At 30.4% G+C, this 22,872-nt stretch overlaps 1 protein-coding gene across 1 annotated transcript in view; it reads left to right on the forward strand.

Annotated features, from left to right (window-relative positions):
- The window catches only part of LOC145754934 (dynein beta chain, ciliary-like), a 45,088-nt gene that overhangs the window by 21,518 nt on the left and 698 nt on the right, over positions 1–22,872 (forward strand). Inside the window, exons 36-87 of the mRNA XM_082571111.1 lie at positions 42–194; positions 344–508; positions 658–785; positions 993–1,226; positions 1,371–1,632; positions 1,882–2,039; positions 2,237–2,375; positions 2,513–2,684; positions 2,963–3,078; positions 3,273–3,483; positions 3,724–3,851; positions 4,184–4,332; positions 4,505–4,655; positions 4,794–4,925; positions 5,433–5,606; positions 5,840–6,044; positions 6,236–6,401; positions 6,631–6,733; positions 7,154–7,250; positions 10,521–10,672; positions 11,889–12,050; positions 12,262–12,341; positions 12,546–12,665; positions 12,780–12,942; positions 13,171–13,294; positions 13,479–13,621; positions 13,907–14,081; positions 14,319–14,430; positions 14,607–14,748; positions 15,488–15,634; positions 15,847–16,104; positions 16,207–16,379; positions 16,617–16,841; positions 16,965–17,179; positions 17,382–17,530; positions 17,675–17,774; positions 17,880–18,015; positions 18,126–18,282; positions 18,494–18,652; positions 18,860–19,006; positions 19,086–19,244; positions 19,340–19,456; positions 19,649–19,860; positions 20,003–20,151; positions 20,303–20,446; positions 20,616–20,827; positions 21,026–21,130; positions 21,235–21,321; positions 21,421–21,540; positions 21,796–22,187; positions 22,324–22,473; positions 22,668–22,791. Of these exons, the coding sequence (XP_082427237.1) occupies positions 42–194; positions 344–508; positions 658–785; positions 993–1,226; positions 1,371–1,632; positions 1,882–2,039; positions 2,237–2,375; positions 2,513–2,684; positions 2,963–3,078; positions 3,273–3,483; positions 3,724–3,851; positions 4,184–4,332; positions 4,505–4,655; positions 4,794–4,925; positions 5,433–5,606; positions 5,840–6,044; positions 6,236–6,401; positions 6,631–6,733; positions 7,154–7,250; positions 10,521–10,672; positions 11,889–12,050; positions 12,262–12,341; positions 12,546–12,665; positions 12,780–12,942; positions 13,171–13,294; positions 13,479–13,621; positions 13,907–14,081; positions 14,319–14,430; positions 14,607–14,748; positions 15,488–15,634; positions 15,847–16,104; positions 16,207–16,379; positions 16,617–16,841; positions 16,965–17,179; positions 17,382–17,530; positions 17,675–17,774; positions 17,880–18,015; positions 18,126–18,282; positions 18,494–18,652; positions 18,860–19,006; positions 19,086–19,244; positions 19,340–19,456; positions 19,649–19,860; positions 20,003–20,151; positions 20,303–20,446; positions 20,616–20,827; positions 21,026–21,130; positions 21,235–21,321; positions 21,421–21,540; positions 21,796–22,187; positions 22,324–22,473; positions 22,668–22,791 (8,253 nt within the window). The remainder of the gene's footprint in view (positions 1–41; positions 195–343; positions 509–657; positions 786–992; positions 1,227–1,370; positions 1,633–1,881; positions 2,040–2,236; positions 2,376–2,512; positions 2,685–2,962; positions 3,079–3,272; positions 3,484–3,723; positions 3,852–4,183; positions 4,333–4,504; positions 4,656–4,793; positions 4,926–5,432; positions 5,607–5,839; positions 6,045–6,235; positions 6,402–6,630; positions 6,734–7,153; positions 7,251–10,520; positions 10,673–11,888; positions 12,051–12,261; positions 12,342–12,545; positions 12,666–12,779; positions 12,943–13,170; positions 13,295–13,478; positions 13,622–13,906; positions 14,082–14,318; positions 14,431–14,606; positions 14,749–15,487; positions 15,635–15,846; positions 16,105–16,206; positions 16,380–16,616; positions 16,842–16,964; positions 17,180–17,381; positions 17,531–17,674; positions 17,775–17,879; positions 18,016–18,125; positions 18,283–18,493; positions 18,653–18,859; positions 19,007–19,085; positions 19,245–19,339; positions 19,457–19,648; positions 19,861–20,002; positions 20,152–20,302; positions 20,447–20,615; positions 20,828–21,025; positions 21,131–21,234; positions 21,322–21,420; positions 21,541–21,795; positions 22,188–22,323; positions 22,474–22,667; positions 22,792–22,872) is intronic.

Below are 22,872 nucleotides of genomic sequence, written 5' to 3' on the forward strand. Positions count from 1 at the left end.
CTTTGATTTTTTATGTTAATAAATTTTTCCTGTCTTTTAAGGTTACCCGTCATTTGCGAAAACTTTTTGATAACATTAACGATCTGCGATTTGAAGAAAATAACAACGATGACGTCACTAATGTGGCTGTTGGAATGTACAGCAAGGAAGGCGAATACGTTCCATTTGATCAGCCATGTTTATTAACAGGCCAAGTACATACAATTTGTTTATAATATTATATAAAGTATGTAAAAAAATCAGAATAACTTAATTTTTGCAATATTATGTTAAATTTTTTTTATTTTTATTTCAAGTTTTAAAAAATTTTGAATAGTCCGTTCACTATATGTAAATTTTTAAGGTCGAAGTGTGGTTAAATAAGTTGGAAGAAGTTCAACGAAGCACAGTTCGTTATCAGATAAAAGAGGCAGTTGTGACGTATGAAGAAAAACCACGTGACCAATGGTTGTTCGACTACCCTGCTCAGATTGCCCTGACTGGATCACAAATTTGGTGGTCCACAGAGGTAAATTATAAAAGTTTTTTGTTTAACAGTCCAAACCTTGTCTAAATTTTTATAAAGAAAATCGAGTTTAGATATTGCAATTAAATCTATAGCACATAAAGGAACAGGATATATGTTTTTGAGTGATTGTTTATTTTTTTGATATTTAGGTTGGCATAGCTTTTGAAAAACTGGAAGAGGGATTTGAGAATGCAATGAAGGATTACAACAAAAAACAAGTCACCCAACTAAACACTTTAATAAACTTACTTTTGGGTGATCTCAACGCATTAGACAGGTGATGAATTAAAACAGTTTTTCTTACAACAGCTAAAAATATATTTTTGTTACGTAAATCAGTGAAACTATTGATGTGATCAAGTTATTTAGTATAAAAGGTCATGAGTTTGATTCTCACTGCATCTATATTGTTACTAGTAGGGTGTATTTTGTTTTTAGCGAAATACATAAAAACTAAAAAAATAATCAAGAAATATATTTGTAGGCAAAATATAATGACAATGTGCACCATCGATGTTCACAACCGAGACGTAGTAGGAAAACTAATCACCGACAAGGTCAACTCGTCTCAGGCATTTACCTGGCTTTCGCAATTACGCCACCGATGGGATGACGACGTCATTCACTGTTATGCCAACATATGTAACGCCCAGTTTCTGTATCAGTATGAGTATTTGGGTAACACAACAAGACTGGTGATAACTCCGTTAACAGACAGGTTTGTTTAAAGTAAAAAGCAGTTGTTAAAATACAAAAAAACGACACTTTACATTAATTAAAAAATAAGGCTATTAACCACTAAAGTTTTATTTTAAACCAATTAAATTAAGTTTTAGAATCAAATTCTTTTTTTCTTTTACAGATGCTACATCACCTTAACACAATCTCTCAACCTTACAATGAGCGGAGCCCCAGCGGGACCGGCGGGAACCGGAAAGACCGAAACCACAAAAGATCTCGGCAAAGCTCTTGGAATTCACGTTTACGTGTTTAACTGTTCTGAACAGATGGATTACAAATCGATTGGAAATATTTACAAGGGTTTGTCGTTGACTGGTGCGTGGGGTTGCTTTGACGAGTTTAATAGAATTGCAATAGAGGTGTTGTCAGTTGTTGCTGTACAGGTAAATTCATATATATATATATGTATATTATATATTATGAAGTTAAGTGGACGTATAAGTATGTCCATTTACAAAATATGTAAAACTTGGGTAAATTAAGATGGGAAAATATTAGGTGATCTATAAGATAATATTACAACCAGTATTATGGCGACTGTACTGTGAACCCTCGACTAGTAGCATATTGGTAAATGTACAACGTTAATCAATGAAATAATATTTGAAAACATATTTTTTAATTTTTTTTAGGTAAAGATGATACAAGATGCTCTTAAAGGAAACAAGGAGAGTTTTATGTTTTTGGGCGACAACATCAAGTTAGCTCCTAGCGTTGGAATTTTTATTACAATGAATCCGGGCTATGCTGGTCGAACCGAATTGCCAGAGAATTTAAAAGCACTTTTCAGGTAAAACCAAAAATTGTTAAGTTTTTTTTCACATTAAATAAATTTGGCAAAGCAAATAATATACCTTGCCTCTTCTGCAAAAAAAAACATTTTAATATTTAAGAAACAAATTGTTTGGTTTTCTTTTATAGGTATTATAAAACTTTTTTGGGATGTTTATACTTAGCATTATTTTTTACATTACTTTTCCACTTTAGACCATGTGCTATGGTTGTTCCCGATATAGCAATGATATGTGAAATAATGTTGGTATCTGAAGGTTTTATGGACGCCAAACAACTAGCTCGCAAATTCATCACCTTGTATGATTTATGCAAAGAGCTCTGCTCAAAACAGGTAAGTTTGTTAATCGAAATAAAAAAATAAAATACAACTTTTAAACGCAAAATTGTGGTTTAGTGATATGGCTTTAATTACCGAAATTTTTTATTTTGTAAATATTCTCAAATCCCCTATAATTTTTTTGTTTTTAGTATCATTATGATTGGGGTTTAAGGGCGGTAAAAAGTGTTTTAATGGTTGCTGGTGCTTTGAAAAGAGGTGACAAGAAAAGACCAGAAGAACAAGTGTTAATGCGGGCGTTAAGAGACTTCAATCTTCCAAAGATAGTTACAGAAGACGTGCCGGTGTTTATGGGATTAATAGGTAAGCGCTCGCTCCTCGCTTAGTTTAATGTCTTAAATAAGGTATCTACCTAAGAATTTGGTAACCGAACATTCCTTGCGCACTGTACACTTGACAGAATAAAGGCTTGCCGTCTAAGCAAATATTTGTTATATAAGGTCATTAGTAGGCCGTGGTTTTAAACTAGAAACAATTTAAAATTTTGTCGTGGTTACCAAACCAACTAACGTGGTGCAATGTTTAAGTTTGGCACACATAAATTTTGAAAAAAGTAAATATTAATATAACTTCCGCTTTAGGGGATCTTTTTCCCTCGCTCAAAGTGCCGCGCAAAAGAAACGAAGAATTTGAGAGAAATATCCGGGAAACAATGGTTAAGCTAAAACTACAGACCGAAGAGAATTTTGTATTAAAGGTGAAATAAACTTTAATGAAAAATTTAAACTAAAATGTTATCACAACTTAGTTCAATCTAGTTTTCTGTATTTTTTAAATCAACTTTTAACAACTCTGAAGTTTAAAAATATTAGACTTATATAAATATTGGTAAAATGCTACCCACTTAAAAAACAATGGTAATAAACACTTCAATAAATTTGCTTATCCTAGGTTGTTCAACTGGAAGAACTGCTTGCCGTTCGGCATTCAGTATTCGTGATTGGAAATGCTGGCACGGGTAAATCACAAGTTTTGAGAACTTTACATGAGACTCACAAAAGTCAAAACTCTCGTGTTGTTTGGAACGATTTAAACCCAAAAGCACTGACCACCGACGAACTGTTTGGTTTTATTCACCCGGCTACAAGAGAATGGAAAGACGGTATAAATTTTTTACTTATAAATGCTTTTGACAATGCGTCTTACAGCTGTTTTATTTATCTATGCATTTAGTATTTCAAACATTAATTAAGGCTGTTACTTAAAATCTTTAACCAAATTAATATATTAACATTATTTCTTGTAGAAAAATTGCATTCACCATTTCAGTTGAATATAAATCATGATATGGTATAACATTGTTTTCATTTTAACCTTGTTAACCTCAACCACTTTATTTTAGGTTTATTTTCAAGTACAATGCGTGATCAGTCAAACATATCCCATGATAATCACAAGTGGATAGTTCTTGATGGAGATATTGACCCAATGTGGATCGAATCCTTGAACACAGTTATGGATGATAATAAGGTATTAAAAAAATTTTGTAAAAGAAAGTAAATCATGAAAAATGTAATAAATGTAAGAAAACATATGCCATTAGTTGGTACAAATTACGAGTTTAGTCTACAAGGTGTCAATGTGGTGTTAAACCTTTTTCATGCTATAAAATGAAAAATATAAAACCCTTTATTCCTTTGGAATAAACAAATAAAGTTCATTTAATATAAAATAATACAAAAATAGAAAAATTTATATTTTATTTCAAAGTAACAAAATTGCATTAATTTTATAAATTTAATTTTTTGCTGGTAATCTACAAATTAAGTTAAGTCCTTGTAACACTTTTTTCAATTTTAAAGACTTTAACGCTGGCTAGTAACGAACGCATTCCTTTAACAAACTCAATGAGATTGTTGTTTGAAATATACCATCTAAAATCTGCTACTCCTGCGACAGTGTCAAGGGCTGGGATTTTGTATGTTAACCCGCAAGATCTTGGATGGAATCCGTGAGTTATTTTAAGATTTAAAAAAAAATTACCTTAACAAAAAGTAATAGTAAGATTTTAACCAATACTTGTTATATTTTTATGTATCAAAATGTATTTGTTTAAATCTTAAAACAGTTAAAACATTTAAAATATAATTAAAAACGTTGCCATAAATTGCAATTATATACAGGCCGGTACTGAGCTGGATCGACACCAGAAAAATACAAACTGAGAGAGCTAATGTCACAATCTTGTTTGACAAATATGTTCCAACTTGCCTGGAAGCAATGAAAACCCAATTTAAAACAATTACCCCAATTCCAGACAACACCATGGTACAGGTAAAAAAGACATTTTTTTACTAATAGTACTTGCCTAAAATTTTTGGCCTAAATTGGGTTCCTAAAATAATTGAAGTCTATATATACGTTGTTCTTAATTTAATTCATTAAAAATGTGTTTATTGCGTTTAATTTTAGACGCTTTGTTATTTACTTGATTGCCTAATAACCCCTGAAGCAATACCAGCTGACTCACCTAGAGAACTATATGAACTTTACTTTGTATTTGCTGCTGTTTGGGCGTTTGGTGGATCAATTCTACATGACCACGTAAGTTTATGCTTTAATTGAAAGTTTTTGAAAAAAAATGAAAGATTTTATTAAAAGAAGTCATTTAAGGTAGACAAAGTTTTAAAGTTCACAAATAAAAGATTTGAAGTTAAAAATATGTAGCTCTTATTGTTTTTTTTTTGGTGCAATTGGACCTTATAATTAGTATTATAACGTATTGAGTTTAAGATTTAATCTTTATTTATACAATAACAATTTTATTTAAGCTTATCAAATAGAATCAAAATAAACACACAAAATATTAGAATAGGCATTTAACACCAAAAAAAACTAGTCCAAAAAGTTTACATACAAAAAACACAATTCGCAAACAGGATAACAGTAGGCGTAAACACGTGACTAGAAAAAATAAAAGGTGTAAGCACGTGACTAAAAAAATAGATAACGACAGTCCAATATTGTTACAATTCCCTGAACTAAAGTAATTAAATGAAAAACTTTTTTATATTTATTAAAAGCTTATATCGTATTTTTTTTAATTTGCAGCTGACAGATTACCGCTTGGAGTTTAGTAGATGGTGGGTAAAAGAATTTAAGCACATCAAGTTTCCATCCATCGGGACAGTGTTCGATTTTTCTATCGATCCGGTCACAAAAAAATTTGTTCCATGGACAGATGCTGTGCCACAGTTTGAAATGGATCCCGAGATTCCTTTACAGGTGTGTTTAAATTAAAAGGGTAAATGCAAATAGGATTGGAGGATCTATTTACAGATAACACTTGCATTTTATTTTATTGGTAAAGTACAATCATAGGCTACATTTAATCTAACTGTAATTTTTTTTGTTTATTGAAACTGCCTAATATTTATGTAACTACAAAACTTTGAATAAGATTAAAGTTTTTTTTAAATTGGATTAAGATATTTAAATGTTAAAAATCACCCATTCAGCTCACACTTGTTCATACTGCTGAGACGACTCGTTTGCGATATTTTATGAACTTACTAGTCGAAAAAGGTAGACCAGTTATGCTAGTAGGAAATGCGGGCTGCGGAAAGTCTTTGCTTGTCTCGGATACGCTTCGCCAACTTACCGACAACTACATGATCGCAAATGTGCCCTTTAACTATTACACTACACCAGCAATGTTACAAAGTATGTACTGGCGTAAAGGCTTTTGTCACAAAAGCGTCTTGTTATCTTTTTGAAACCTTAAGTATAACAATTGTACCATAAAATAAGTTCAACACTAGACTTAACTTAAAAAGATAAAGTCATTTTAATCTTTATCTTATTAAACAAGGCTTAAATATTTTAACATATTTAATAGGATTATTTTTTAATAGGATTGTTGGAGAAACATCTGGAGAAAAAAGCTGGTCATAATTACGGGCCTGTTGGTAGCAAAAAATTGATTTATTTTCTCGATGACGTCAACATGCCAGAAGTTGACACTTACGGTACCGTTGGACCGCACACTTTAATTCGCCAACATATTGATTACGGGCATTGGTAAATATAAAAGAAATATTAGTGTAGCTAATTGCTTACTACAAATATTGGATATAACTTAACTAAGCCAAAATTTATTGAATGCTTACTTATAAGGTAAAGTTTTAATCGTCAGATCTTATTCTGATCTGACCCTGTTTTCATCTATGCGTAAAATATTAACTTAATGTAGTGGTATATCTTTATTATATGTATACGTGTTTTAACATTTATATGCGTATTTCTTAAGGTATGATCGTAATAAATTGACGTTAAAGGACATTCACAGTACACAGTATGTCGCGTGTATGAATCCCACTTCTGGTAGTTTTACAATTAATCCAAGATTACAGGTAATATTTTTTTATTTTGGTAATTTATTGTCTTTCATTTATTTACTGCCATTGGCCAAGTCCTAATCATAATCATATGTGGAACACCATAGAAAATTAAAAGCAGTAGTTGCTAGGATTTATTTTCTCGGAATTCTACGAAAAAAAAATACGTATGGCAACATATTGCCACTTGCCAAACTGCCAGGTTGAAAAATTTCCCGGATATCTTGTTAGCGGAAAACATATTGCAAGCTTACTCCCTTAATGATAAGACTGTTAAACTCCCCGCTTATACAACTATATTGATTGTTGTTTAAAAAATCGAATAGCCTAGCGTGGGAGGTTAAAAATATTGCACCATATTCCAGGAAAACCAATTTCCTTTCAATTGTCCGGTTTTGTTGTTGTACTTTGTTAACTGCATGTTTTATGTTACAGCGACACTTTTGCGTTTTTGCCGTGAATTTTCCGTCCACTGAAGCACTTGAAAGTATTTACTCAAAAATATTGTCGTCGCACTTCTCGGGCCAATCAGGTAAGCAGTTTTAATTTCGTTGTTTATTTATCATTTTAATTGATTTGTAAATTTTGTACTTCTACAGTTTAAGCAGAAAACACAAACAAAAAACACATACATTATAAGTATTCTTATATTACTGAAATTTACCAAAAATGGCGATTTTGTTAATGTAATTTGGAAATTTCTACTTACCCAGGCTGTTAGTATAAAAAAAAACAAACATAAAGACAAAGGTGGGCACAACAGTTAACCGAGAAAGTAACTTCGTTAAGTGGTAATTCGTTACATAGTATATTAACTTCGTTAACGTTAATAAGTTAATTTAAACAAAATGTAACGGTAGTTATCGATAAATGTTAACGTTAAAATTTAAATAAAACAAACAAAGAAACGACCCTATTTAAAAAAAACAGCAGTTTTTATCTTAGTTGATACACGAACGTAAGTTTAAATGACGTTTTTAAAACTGCATCGTTTAAAATTTCAATACATCGTCATCGTCGTCAATACATCGTTTATACGTCAGTCAATAAATACATCGTCAATGCATCCTTTAAAATTGAAACGATTAAACCCAATAAACGGCAAAATAAAACATATATACTTTTATATTACCATGGTAAACTTGTAAAAATATTAAATTAACGGATTTAATTTAACGGAAGCACAATTTAACGAAAGTTAACAGGTCCGTTAACGATTTTTAAAGTTAACTTAAAAGTTAAATTTTATTGAAAAATTCAACTTCGTTAATTAACGATTAACGCATTAACGGTTTAGTGCCCACCTTTGCATAAACAACATTTTTACAAACAACAAACAGTAAACACAAAAATACAGAAATTGAACTTTAGAAATTAATAGGGCACTTTTTCTATTCAAGTTATGCCTCTGTTCCACTACTCTTTACACTTTGCATATACAATACAAGAAACTCTAAATTTAGTATATATAATAAATTAAAAAATTAAGACAACGTGTCTTGAGGCTGTTCATTGTATGTGCAATCATTCGGTTCGATTATTGCGTTGTAATAGTCAATACAGTCGTACTGGTTATGTAATTCTGATAAACACAGGCTACATATATGTGAAAAGCCGCAGTTGATGCTTGCCCTGTTGCAACCACAAGGCATGTTGTAAAATTTACAAATTCTTAAAGGGTTTGAGTTCGCAGTTCGGTAACCGTTTTGAGATCCCTTATTTAACAAGTTTTGGTAGCTAGAGTTGTCTCTTGGGGAAACGGACTGTTTATGCATGTTATACTTATATCGTTCACTTCTGCTTAAGTTGTTTGATTGCTCCGAGTCCACTTTACGTTGTTGCTCTGGCGAGTAACGTTTATTATTATTATTATCATATGAATTAGTAAACTCACGTCTTTCGTTGTGGTTTTGAGATGTGGAAGTATCGTAACATCTACGCTTAGCCTGTTCATAATTTCGATTATGTGGTAACTCTTTACATTGCTCTTCAACTTCTGTCGAGGGACTCTCGATATTTTCAACACTGACCCGCAGCTTTTGCCTTTCGTTACTCACCTTTCGCTTAAGGAGAGGTTTTTTACTAGATGTTTTGCTTTGACTCTCGCTACAGTTGTTCATGGGTATATCCAGGCCTTTGTTGCGCTGGCTAACTCTCGACGTTCGGCGTAACCTTTGATTTTTTCTTTTTTCGTATGAATACTTTTGGGTTAAAGGTATACTGTAAGAGTTAGACCTTAAACTTTTATGTTTACTAGAAGTATTGGGTTCTTTAGCTGCTATGTCAAGCGATGCTTTAAAGTTCCATGTATTGCTTAGCCTCACAAGGCTAATTAAATGAAGATCGTTTTTAATAATCTTCACATGGCTTTCTCTGGACCATTCATATTTGGTTAAATATATTAAGTGGTTAATGTAGTTTCTTAAAAGTCGCTTGATGTCGTCAATCGGACCATCCACGTAGCTTGCAAACTTGCTTAGCACATAACAATAGGCGCGCATGTAATCCATCGGTCTCACTTTTCTTATATCAGTATTTATATATTTTTCCAGAGATATATTTTTTACCGTTTCCGGCAGTTTATGTAGGATACTTACTAGATTTAAATCGTTATCCTTTGCCCCGTTGTTTTTTTCGTTTTTGTTTAGATTTTTATCATCCATTATTTTACTGTCGCCAGTGGTAGGCGGATTTAGGTTTTGTAAAACATGATCATACTCATCTAAAGCGCCAGACTCTATTTCGTTAATTAATTCTTTTTTTGTTTCGAAATTTGTCGTCTTTCTATCTGTTTGTATTCCAATTGAATTAGTCGATAAAGAAACGATCGATGCCGTTGTATTAATCCCCATTTCAGTGCATATTTTCTTTTCGGTATTAGTACCAACGGTCTTTAAATTTGTATTCGAATTAACAGTTGTCAAACATTTAAGTGCATCTAAAAACGCATCAGCAGACATTGTCAGCATTCCACCTTTGTTTATTTTTGCCGATTTACCTTGGTTGTGTGTTGTAGGCGTTATAAGAATATAAGTATCTTCAAGCATATTTAACAAATTAAAGTCGTTATCATATTTTTCTTTATTTTTTCCTAACACCATTTTACAATTCAGGTATAAAAACTAAAAGACCTACATGAACACAAAACAATACTATTAACCCGCTTGCAGTAAAGTTAGTTCTTATGTAGTGCGCAACATTTTTGCCTTTTTCTTTTTTAACGAATTCCGACGAGCTTATGTACTCGCCTTTAAACAACTATTTAAAAATGAAGCTGCACTAGCGCGGCAATCCAACTGAAAATGATTCACACTGAAAATAAGTCGACTATAAGTTAGTTAGGTGATGTACGACCTATGCAAACAAATAAACTCGCGTATTGTTGTTTGTATGTAAGTATAAATGTATGCAATAACATATGTAAAAAATGCACTAGGCTAATTTCCGGTCATATTTTTCCACTTATTCACGACTATCTGCAATACCATATGCTTACTAATATATTGTTAAACATTTTTAAATAAAAATAAATAACTAAATAAAAGAACGCTTAAAATTTCATTGCATTTAATTAACTGTACAGGTCTATTCTAACAAGCGTTTTTACGACATGTAAAGCGTAGTTCTAATTTTTTTTCAGCGGCCTTTTAGATGTATTGTTACACGAACTTATATCGTAAAGAAGTGCAAATACAGTTATTTAACTTTTTTTATATATGGCTACCTACCTACAAATGCAATAATTTAAATAACCTGTTAACGAGCAAGTTACTTTCAACTTTGTTTTTACATTTCTATACAGGCTTCAACTTTTCGCTGTCCGTGGTCAAATCAACAGAACTAATTGTTCGTGCCGCAGTTCACTTACACCAGCGCGTGACGTCATCGTTTTTACCGACCGCGATCAAATTTCATTACACTTTCAACCTACGCGAACTATCCAACGTATTCCAGGTAACGACATTTTAATTTCTTTTTAATATGCTGTTCATATAATATTTGTTTTAAAAAGAGAAATTCCTAAACAAAATTTTACTTTCTGAATACCACATAAGGCGTAGTGTTTATAAACACAAGAGTTCAAAGCACGCTTTTCGTTTTTTTTATAAACAACTTCTAATTTGTGTCAATCTCGTGCAAAAAACCACGTCGCCAACACAATTTATTGCCCGTTATGTGTATATTGCGCGCAAAAAACAGACAATAAATAAACCACGTCAACTGCCGGAATTCCAACACATGTATTTAAACAACTAGATAGCTTTAATATCACGTGGCCCTTTTTAATCAATGTGCTGGTTGACATTTGGTGTTGTAACCTACCCAAATATTTGTTTAAGCAACATATATTTTCACATGACTGTATGTATTATTTGAGGCCCTGCTGTATTTAATAGATACAGAAAAGGGTGAATCACAAGAGGAAGCATGATTAACTGAAAAAAGGCAATACATAATTAACTAAAAAAAGGCAGTGCGTGATTAACTATTTTTAAAATTGCTCATTTCTCATTGTTTAGAAAATTGCTCATTTCTCATTGTTTACATGAATTGTACTTTTTGGCTATGTCTGCAAAATCATAATTGTTAGGTTGAATTTACAACCCTGCAGTTTTTTTACCTAGTCTAAAATGCGAGATTATGATTTTTCGTTCGCTGATCTGCGTGATTAGGCTGAAATATTTTGCAATCCGAAGGTCGTTGACCATACCCAACGGTCAATGGATCAATCGTTAATGCGTAGATACAGATCAATAGCTCGTGAAAATGTTGCACTAATCCAAACTAATCATGTGAAAAGCACAATTATTTCTTTGTTTAAAAGCAAGACAAAATTGATTGTGCGTCGACTTGCTGTTAATACAATATTATTGACAAGTATATCAGAATTACATTGTGTTCATTTTAAGCTAGTCTCTTTACATTATAATTTGTTACTTTTCCCACTAATTCACGTCATTGCTTTATCTGATTTTTTCTGGGTTTTGTCTACACCAAAAAAAGGGAGATTTTTTTCTCCAATATATCTTTAAACTCTATAAACGATGTTTTAACATTTAAATACATACACTGTATTGTGTTTAAAGTATTTTTATTTAGTATTCAAAAATCTGCTGAAGAATTTACCAAGAATAAAATTATTTGAATTTTTTTGTCAATTTTAATTAAGGGTATTCTGTTTGCAACACCTGACGGTATTAAGAACCAATTAGATGCAATTCGAATATGGCTGCACGAGTCATCACGTGTTTACGGCGACAAAATGGTAGAAAAAAAGGACTCGATCAACTTTGAAAAAATTCTGAATGAATCTGGAAAGCGAATATTTGAGGTAAAATAAATTGTTTTCAAAATACATTATTCTTTAACGTTTGTTTGACTCTGTACGTATTTTAATAAAAATGGATTAAATAGGTTTTAGGAAAAATCTATTTTTAAATAGATTTCTAGTTATTTTTAAATAAAGATGTCACCTACTAATAAAAAAAGGTCATTTCTTCTATAAAGCTATTCTCAATAACAATGTTTTCAATATTTTACAGGGAGGCGAGGATTTTCATGACAAGATTTTTGAAAAACCAAATATTTTCTGTCATTTTGCTGAAGGGGTTGGTGAACCAAGGTAAATAAACTATTAATAAAATATTTTAAATTAAATATTCAAGTAGTACAACTAATTTACCAAAAACTATGTTATACTTAATGTTTTAAAATGTAACTGCTGCCTTTAAAAAATATAATTTAAAAAAAGTAAATTTGTGAGGTATTTATTTACATGCTCTTTTTCTAGGCTATTTTGACGTTTAATTCAATTGTTGTTACTTAGGTATATGCCAGTAAGAAAGTGGGATTCACTACTTCACATTTTAGTCGATGCTCTTGAAAACCATAATGATGTTTTGCCGGCTATGAACCTCGTGTTGTTTGAGGATGCTATTGTGCACATGTAAGTTCGTTTATATTTAAAAAAAATATTTAAAAAAAATAGGCCATAAATTGTATGTCATATACTAACTAAGACTTTACAAAATTTAATAAAATTTTTTGACAAAACATTAAGTTGCCGAATCAATCGAATTCTGGAATCGCCAAGAGGTAATGCCTTATTGGTTGGAGTTGGTGGGAGTGGCAAACAAAGTCTCTCCCGATTGGCTGCTTTTATTTCTGGGCTTGATGTCTTCCAATTAACATTAAAGAAGGGTTATGGAATACCAGATTTAAAAGTAAAAATATTTTGAATCTAATGTTACACTTTTTATGAGTTTTAGTACTTTGTTGTTAGCATATAGGTGTTTTTTTTAAAGTCTTATTTTTATTTCTTATAGTTTATTATGTACCTTAAAAGGCATTTCACTTTTGTATTTTGAATATTTTATTTTTGCATTTTACTTTTAAATTGCAAGTGTGATTTAATCACTTACTTTAGATTTTAATCTTTTTTATATTTACAGGCCGACATAGCCAACCTATACATTAGAACAGGTGTAAAATCTCTTGGAACAGTTTTCATAATAACTGATGCCCACATTCCTGATGAGAGATTTTTGGTTTTGATCAATGATCATTTGGCAACCGGTATAAGATTATATTGTTTTGTTTTAAAATAAATTTTAATTTAATTATTTATATTAATAGTGCTTAGAATTAGTTTTTTTTTCATAAAATATTTAAAATAGAAGTAAAACATAAGAAACAATCAAATAACTACAAATAAAAACTTTTAAATTAAAATTAAAAACTATAATTTTTATTTTCTTAGGTGAAATATCAGATTTATTTACTGAAGAAGAAGTTGAAGATATAATAAGCGGAGTAAGAAATGAGGTCAGAGCTTTGGGAATGTTTGACTCAAGGGAAAATTGTTGGCGATTTTTCTTAGACAGAGTTAGAAATCAATTAAAGGTAAGAAAGAATTTGGCTTGTGTCAATATTATTTGGTGAAGGGTAAATTAATATTATGTTTATTTAATTTATATTTTTAAATTATCTAAAGTTTTTGTTTAAAGTTTTTTTTTTGTTTAACAAAGTACAGTATATAATTTTAACAACTCTTCATGCATATTTAAACTGTCACAACTTAAAAAAGGTAAAAATATAAATATTAATATAACACTATAATCTTTTTATATTATGTTAAACTTTTTGGTCAAGTTAAATAAATTAAATCTGACTAATATTTTTGTTTAGATTGTTCTTTGCTTCTCACCTGTTGGTTCCACTTTAAGAGTTAGAGGTCGAAAGTTTCCAGCTTTGGTGAACTGTTGTTCGATAGATTGGTTTCACTCGTGGCCCAGAGATGCTCTTGTTAGTGTCAGTAAAAGATTTGTTTCAGAAATCGAGGAGTTGGAATCATTTGCTTCAAGTAATATTTTTGTTAAAATTCTATATTTTTTAATTTTGGGCAAGAGTTTTCTATTGTTTTTAAATATTGATCCAAAAAAACAATAGTCTTTTTATATTTCGGTCGCCTTTTCTTTGTTAAGCTACTATAAGCCTTTTTTACTGTAAGGCGTATTTTTTAGTTAGGCTACTGTACTAGCCCTTTGCATTTTTTATATTATTTAATTTTTTATACAATTTTGACTTTTCTAATGTTCAGGTGATCCAGAAAAGGAAGAAGGATCAGTGGTAGAAAGTATAGCTGACTTTATGGCTCATGCGCACGTGACCGTTAATGAAATTAGCCAACAATACAAGTTTAATGAGAGAAGGTACCAGTTAAATACTATTATTAGTTGTACTGATATCTTCGTTGTGGGTTGCTCTTTTTTGGTGTTCAAAATTATATTGTTTTCTCACTCTTTTATTAGTTGTAGTTTTTAAGGTATTTTAAACGAATAATTTATTTTCGGTTGAAAATGTTTTACCAATGATTTTTTTTCTATAGATATAACTACACAACGCCTAAAAGCTTTTTGGAGCAAATTGATTTATACAAACATCTTATTCACAACACCAGTTCTGATTTAATCAAGAAAATGGAACGTCTAGAAAATGGTCTTTTAAAACTGCAAAACACCTCAGAACAGGTGAATAGTTGTATTGTTTTAGTAATCAGTACATGAAAAAAGGGGTTTATTTAACAAGTTTTTGATTAACACATATTGCTTTTTCACATATTCATATTGCAACGTATTGTAACGGGTTTTGTTATAAAATCAATCAATTTTATCATGTAATCACAGTTTTATTAACTTTATCGTCTTTATTTAAATAGAATCAGGTTGAACACAATACATATATGCAATAACAATAATGCAATATATAATATAATATTCCTACTCCAAACTTAATCAAAAGATTATACTAAACTATCAGATAAAAGGTAACATACAGTAAAAGTACCAACACTTTACAAAAACGATAAGAAAAGTGGCTCATAGATAACAAGGTAAGTTTAGAGCCCCCGAGGAAGTGTTAGCGTCAAAACGCGCACAAAGTTCGCCACATTATTAAGTTTTAGGTTCAATCTTTGTTTATACAATAACAATCTTATTTAAGCTTATTCAAATATAATCAAAATAAATTCCTGAAATATTTAAATATACATACAACACTAATAAAGAACTAGTCCAAAAAAGCTTACATAAATACAACTTGCAAACAATAAAGATAACAGTAGGCGTAAACACGTGACTAAAGAAATAAAAGGAGTAGGCACGTGACTAAAAAAAAGATAAGGACAGTTCAATATTGTTACAATAAAAACACACTTTAAGATTTGTTTTAACTAGTTTCCTTTTTTTTATATTTTGTTATCTATTCTAGGTTGATGATTTAAAAGCAAAATTAGCTGCCCAAGAGGTTGAGTTAACAGCACGAAGTGAAACGACTGAGGAACTTTTATCCAATGTTGGTCAACAAACCGAAAAAGTTGGAGCAGAAAAGGAAATTGCTGATGAAGAAGAAAAAAAAGTAAATTATATAAAAAATTAACCGAGTATTCTATATACTTACAAAAACATTTTTTTATACTTACAAAAAAAAAACAGAAAATTATACTTAATAAACATGCAAGCTTTTTATTAAAATTTCCTAAACAGAAATTATACTTATAAACATGTAGGCTTTTTATTAAAATTATGTTTGGTCGTGTTATATTATAAATAAACCTTGTCAACCTTTAGGTTGCTGTAATAGCAGCCGCTGTAGCAGAGACACAAAGGCAATGTGAGGAAGAATTGGTGAAAGCCGAACCGGCTTTATTAGCTGCCACAGAGGCTTTAAACACTTTAAACAAAGGAAATCTTACAGAGTTGAAGTCATTTGCTCAACCTACAGCCGCAGTTTGTAATGTTGTAGCAGCGGTAATGTGTTTGTGTGCTCCTGATGGTAAAATACCAAGGGATAAAACGTGGAAAGCATGCAGAGTGTTTATGGGAAAAGTAAGTTACTTTAAACACAAGTGAATTGTGTCATAAAGGTTATATATTTACAAAAGCCCTTTGTTACGTTATTTGTAATTTTTTTGTTTTTACTTTTGTTAGGTAGAGCAATTCTTGGAGTCGTTGATAAATTATGACAAAGAACATATTCACGACAATTGTCTGAAAGCGGTTGCTCAATACCTAAATGATGCAGAATTCAATCCTGACACAGTAAAATTTAAATCAAAAGCTGCTGCTGGACTATGTGCTTGGGTTATCAACATTGTTACATGGTAAAAAGTTATTGAATGTTAAGCGTAGCTTTGTTTTCAGACGTTGATTTAAATTAATTATTTTTTAATTGTTTTATCAAGTGTAAGCTTTTAAATGAATTAAAAAATTTTTTAATCTTTTTTTTAAGTTTAACTTTACACTGCTAATTCAGTAATTTATTTATTATTAAAAATAAACATGAAAAGTAAATATTTTGATGTTTAAAAACCTTTTATTAAAACTTTGTTTTTAAATAGGTATGAAGTTTACTGTGATGTTGAACCAAAGCGTAAGGCTCTAGCCGATGCAAATGCTGAACTAGCTTCAGCCCAACAAAAATTATCAAGTATTCAAAGCAAGATTGCAAAGTTAGATAAAGAGTTAGGTGATTTAACTAATGAATTTGAAGAGGCTACTGCTGAGAAGATAAGATGTAGTAACGAAGTTGCAAAAACTGCTAAAACTATCACACTTGCAAACAGGTTTGTTTGATATAGTGTATTTTAAACAAAATTTAATTAAAAATATAAAAATAAAATATAAATAAAGTGACTAAATTTAAAGGTTATCTATTTACGACTTACTTTTTTTTGAATATTTTAAAGATTGGTACGAGGTTTGCAGAGTGAAAAAATTCGCTGGTCAGAATCAGTGAAGTCGCTAGAAATTAAAAAGAAAACTCTGTCCGGGGATGTACTTTTAACCGCAGCTTTTATTTCATACATGGGATATTTTACTAAATCATATCGAGAAGAGCTACTCGAAAAACATTGGATTCCGTTTTTAAAAAGACAGAAAGTTCCAATTCCATTAACACCAGGTTAGGCTGATTTTTAACATGCACAAAAGCTAGAGTCGTGTATTGATTGCTTCTTGAAAAACTGTAAAATAATATATTCCACTATTCTTGTGCATAGTTTCAACTTAATATTTTGTGTAATGGTTTAGACAAAATTTTTTTTTTTAAATTTGCTATTCGATGATTCATTTGCCTGCATGACTCATTTTATTGTTAAATTTAGGTCTTGATCCTGTTGAGTTATTGGTTGATGATGCTACAATAGCATCTTGGAATAATGAAGGTCTTCCTTCAGATAGGATGTCAAGTGACAATGCAGCCATCTTGTCTAATTGTAAAAGATGGCCTCTTATTATTGATCCTCAACTTCAGGTAATTTGTTTATAAATTACCATTTTTTTTTCACGACAAAGTTATTGTTACTACATCCATTAATAATACTAAAAAGTAATGCAAATATTGTATATTAGCTTTGTTTGCAATTGACTTATAAAAATGTATTTTTATATGATAAAGGGTATTAAATGGATACAAGGACGCTTTGGGGATCAACTTCAAACTGTTCAAATGGGGCAAAAAGGATATCTTGATGTCATTGAGAAATGTTTATCTGAAGGTATATTTTATCAAACCAGTTTTTAAATAAAAACTGAAATATTTGTACTTTTTGCTGAGTATTATTGGTATGCCAAAGCTCACAAATATTGTTTACAATTTTTAGGTGAAAAAGTTTTAATAGAAAATATCGCGGAAAGTATTGATCCAGTGTTGGAGCCTTTACTTGGTCGAACAACAATCAAAAAGGGAAAATATATAAGGATTGGTGATAAGGAATGCGAATACCATCCCGATTTCAAGTATATTGTTATTACGTATTTACTTGTAATAAAGCATCATTTCAGTACTTTAATATCACTGGGAAAGGTCCTTAATGATAACCACTTTAACATAAAGTATTCATTTTCAGGTTAATTCTGCAGACTAAATTAGCAAACCCACATTACAAACCTGAAATGCAAGCACAAACTACACTTATCAACTTTACTGTAACGAGGGATGGGTTGGGTGATCAACTATTGGCAAATGTTGTTAGCACAGAACGACCTGATCTTGAACACCTTAAAGTGAATATTTTAAAGTTATTTAACATTTTTTTAAATTTGAAATATATATATTACAAAGCAAATACACATATATACAACTTATATTGTTTCAACTGCTAACTTTAACAATCCTTGGGGTTTTATTACTAAAATACTGTTAAATTTATTATTATATTCATAGTCCAAGTTTCAAATCTTAACTTATTAAAAAAAGTTAATCAACTTTGTTTAGGTTGAGCTTACCAAACAACAAAATGACTTTAAGATTACTCTTAAAATGTTGGAAGACAATCTTTTATCCCGACTATCTGCTGCTGGTGGGAACTTCTTAGGTGATACAGAACTTGTCGAAAACTTGGAACACACAAAACGAACCTCAGAAGAAATTGAGGTAAGTATTTTTTGATATGGTCGTGTTTATAATTTTGATTTTTTACATAAATGGTTAAAATGGTTACATAAAATAAAACTTTTTTTATATGTTTTTTTTGAATTTGTAGTATTTTTTAGTTATCGGTAGGTGTACATATTTGGAACAATAAGTGTATTTAATTTTTGTTTTTAAAAATCATATTATAAATATATTTTATAACTACAGGTAAAAGTTTTAGAAGCTAAAAAGAACGAATCCCAAATTAATAAAGCAAGGGAACACTATAGACCTGTTGCAACCAGAGCATCGTTGTTGTATTTTATTCTGAACGATCTCCACAAAATAAATCCCTTGTATCAATTCTCATTAAAGGTATATTAAAAATAAATTCATAAAATAAATCAATCATAAATTTTCTGTGCAAACAAAAATATTTTAAATTACATTTTAGGCTTTTAGTTGTGTGTTTCTGCGAGCTATTGATCTAACGCCACAGTTTGAGGAAGTGTCAGAGCGAGTGTTTGGATTGATCGACACCGTTACTTACGAAACTTTTGCTTATACTAGTCGAGGTCTTTTTGAAGCAGATAAGCTAATATTTACAACACAGGTAACAAATTAATTTAAAAAAATAAATATGCTTTAAAAAGCATAAAAACTATTTAAGCACCCTTTTATGTAACCTTTAAATATTTTTTCCCCTAGGTTGCCTTACAAGTATTGCAAATGAGAGGGGATATCGATTCTAAAGATTTAGACGTTTTACTTCGTTTCCCAACCAGTCAATCAATGACCAGTCCAGTTGAATATTTAACAAATCAGGTCACTATATTTATATGTACAAAAATTAATAAAGTAATTAAATATATTAGACACCAATATATTTTTTTAATCCATAACTTAACATATAAGCAAAAGTTTGATCTAATAAAATAATAACAAATTTAACTTGAAAAAGGAATTTTAACTAATATTAAAAATATAAAACCTATTATAAAATTTGTTTTTATGTAGGCCTGGGGTGTAATTAAAACTATGTCAATAATGGACGAATTCATGAATCTTGATCGAGATATTGAAGGGTCGTCAAAAAGATGGAAGAAATTGGTGGACAGTGAAGCTCCAGAGAAAGAAAAGTTACCACAAGAATGGAAAAACAAACCACCAGTTCAACAACTTTGTATTTTGAGAACTTTAAGGCCAGACAGAATGACATATGCACTGAGGTAAACGTAATATAAAAACTATGTTCTTTGCTTATTTAAATCTTAGATTTACTTGATATTAAAATTTTCAATGCTGTTTTAATTTTGTATGCTATATGGTTATCTAAATTTAAATTTTTTTTTATATTTTCGTTTTTTTAAGAAACTACATTGAAAGAGAATTGGGAAGCAAATATGTTGAAAATCGTGGGATTGAGTTTCAGAAAACGTTTGAGGAAAGCTCAAAAAACACTCCTTTATTCTTTGTTCTTTCACCAGGAGTCGATCCTTTGAAAAACGTAGAAGCATTGGGCAAGTTTATTTTTATTGGCATCTTTTTTTTGTCCAATTTATATTAGACTAACATATACTTAAAAAAATTTTTTTGTTATTTATACAAACTAAAATTTTTTTTGGGGTTGTTAATGTAATTATGTTAAATTTATGTTTTGTTTAATTTTAGGTAATAAACTTGGTTTTACAACTGACAAAGACAACTTTCACAGTATTTCACTTGGACAAGGCCAGGAAGTAGTTGCAGAACAATCTCTTGCTGTTGCATCTGAGAAGGGACATTGGGTTATTTTGCAGAACGTGCATCTTGTTGGTAAGTTAAATTTTTACAGTTAGTAATATCCATATAAAAATCTTGTATAACCTAGTATACATAGTTAAAACAAATTTGACTACATAAAATTAATGATTTGTAAACCAGATGGAAAAAAATATGCTTTCACATGCAACAAGTTTAACAATTCTATGTTAAATTTAAACAGCAAAATGGTTACCAAGACTTGAACAATTGATTGAACAGTACTCAGTGAGTGGTCACAAAGATTACAGGGTGTTCATTAGTGCTGAGCCGCCACCCACACCTGAACAACATGTCATACCACAAGGCATTCTGGAAAACTCGATTAAAATTACAAGCGAACCTCCTACTGGCATGCACGCAAACTTACATGCAGCATTTGACAATTTTAACCAGGTAAAAATATCTAAAAAATTAAGTTGAAGCAAATGTTTATTCAAAGTAAAAAATATAATATTACAATCTTAGATAAAAAAAAAACGTACTGTTTGTATAATATATTTTTTTACAAGTTGGTTGAAACTTAAACTACGTTTTATAAGTTATGTAAATGCTGTATTAAGATGACTTATAAAAAAAACAATCTGTTTTCAGGATACTTTAGAGATGTGTGTTCGTGAAACTGAGTTTAAATCAATCTTGTTTTCACTTTGTTACTTTCACTCAGCTGTTGCTGAAAGAAGAAAATTCGGAGCCCAGGTATGTTAATTTTTTCTATTCATCTATGATAAAATTTAAATAAAGCATGTGCTGAAATATTCTGGTTGTAATGTTTATTAACGTTGCGATATTTACATTTTTAGGGGTGGAATCGCAGATATCCATTTAACACAGGAGATCTTACAATATCTGTCAATGTGTTGTATAACTACCTGGAGGTTAATCCAAAGGTACATTATTTAATGTTAATTTAATATTTTATTCTTGGAACATTTTATGCTAATGCAATATTATAAAATAAGAATTTTTTTTTTAAATGTTGATATTAGGTACCATGGACGGATTTGCGATATTTATTTGGTGAAATAATGTATGGAGGTCATATTACTGATGACTGGGATAGAAGGTTATGTAGAACTTATTTGGAAGTTTACATGGATCAACAACAAGTAAAATTACTTTTAATTTATCATTTATGTTGGTGGTATTTGCACCTAAGTTCATGCAGCGGTATGAAGTTATCCGTTAAAGTGTTAGGATATTAACTTTTTAACCTGATGGACTTTTATTCTATTACAAAGCGCCAATTGTAGTCTTTATAGTGATAGCTAGAAACAGGTAGAAAAAATAATAAAGTGTCTTATTTGCTATTTTTTGTTTAAACTTTTGCTTTAAAGAGAAATATAAAAGCATTTTTTTACCAGTTGGACGGTGAATTGTATTTAAGCCCAGGCTTTCCCGTACCTGTCAACATGGACTACAAAGGCTACCACAAATATATTGATGAAATGTTGCCACCCGAAAGTCCTACCTTGTATGGTTTACACCCCAACGCTGAGGTTGGTATTTTAACTGTAACATCAGACAACCTGTTTCGAACTGTGCTGGAAATGCAGCCGAGAGAGGGCTCGCAAGGTGGCGAAAGAGGGTCGACAATGGAGGAAATCGTAAAGACAACAATCGAAGATATTCTGGAAAAACTTCCCGAAGAATTTGTAATGAGTGAAATACTGGCAAAAACTCTTGAAAGAACGCCTTATATTTTGGTTTGCTTTCAAGAATGCGAGAGAATGAACGGCCTAATACATGAGATTAGGTGAAATTCACGTTTTATTCTAATTTAACTAATTTACACGGAAAGAAACAATTTTATTTTGTTATTCAAAGCTATAAAAATAGTGTTATATTAACATTGCTCTACACTTATTTAATTAATAAATATTTGCACATAGGCGATCTCTTAAAGAAGTTGACCTTGGATTAAAAGGTGAACTAACGATCTCGGCTGAAATGGAGGAGATACAAAATTCATTGTACCTAGATAAAGTGCCTAATTCATGGTCTAAAATAGCTTATCCATCTCTTTACAATTTAGGACTTTGGTATGTTAACCTAATATTTTAAGATAATATAAAATTTAAATTAGAGTTTAAATAATATTTCAGTTGTAAAAAAAATTAAAAATTAAAAACGTGGCTCTGATTATATATTTCTTAGCCAAATTTTTTAAAATTAAATTTGCTATTAATTCTTCTGTAAGTTTTATTTTTTATCAATTTTATTTTGTTATTTTTAGGTATTCGGACTTGCTGGTAAGATGTCGTGAATTAGACACTTGGACACACGACTTGATTTTGCCGTCGGTCGTATGGCTTGGAGGTTTATTTAACCCACAGTCTTTTTTAACAGCTATAATGCAGGTATGTTATAACAATAATTATAGTTAATACTTTTTAATTTAATTACCTTTGGGATTATATCCTACATCTTATCATTGTTTT

Source organism: Corella eumyota, chromosome 1 (assembly GCF_963082875.1).
Source record: "Corella eumyota chromosome 1, kaCorEumy4.1, whole genome shotgun sequence".
Taxonomy (NCBI): Eukaryota; Metazoa; Chordata; class Ascidiacea; order Phlebobranchia; family Corellidae; genus Corella; species Corella eumyota.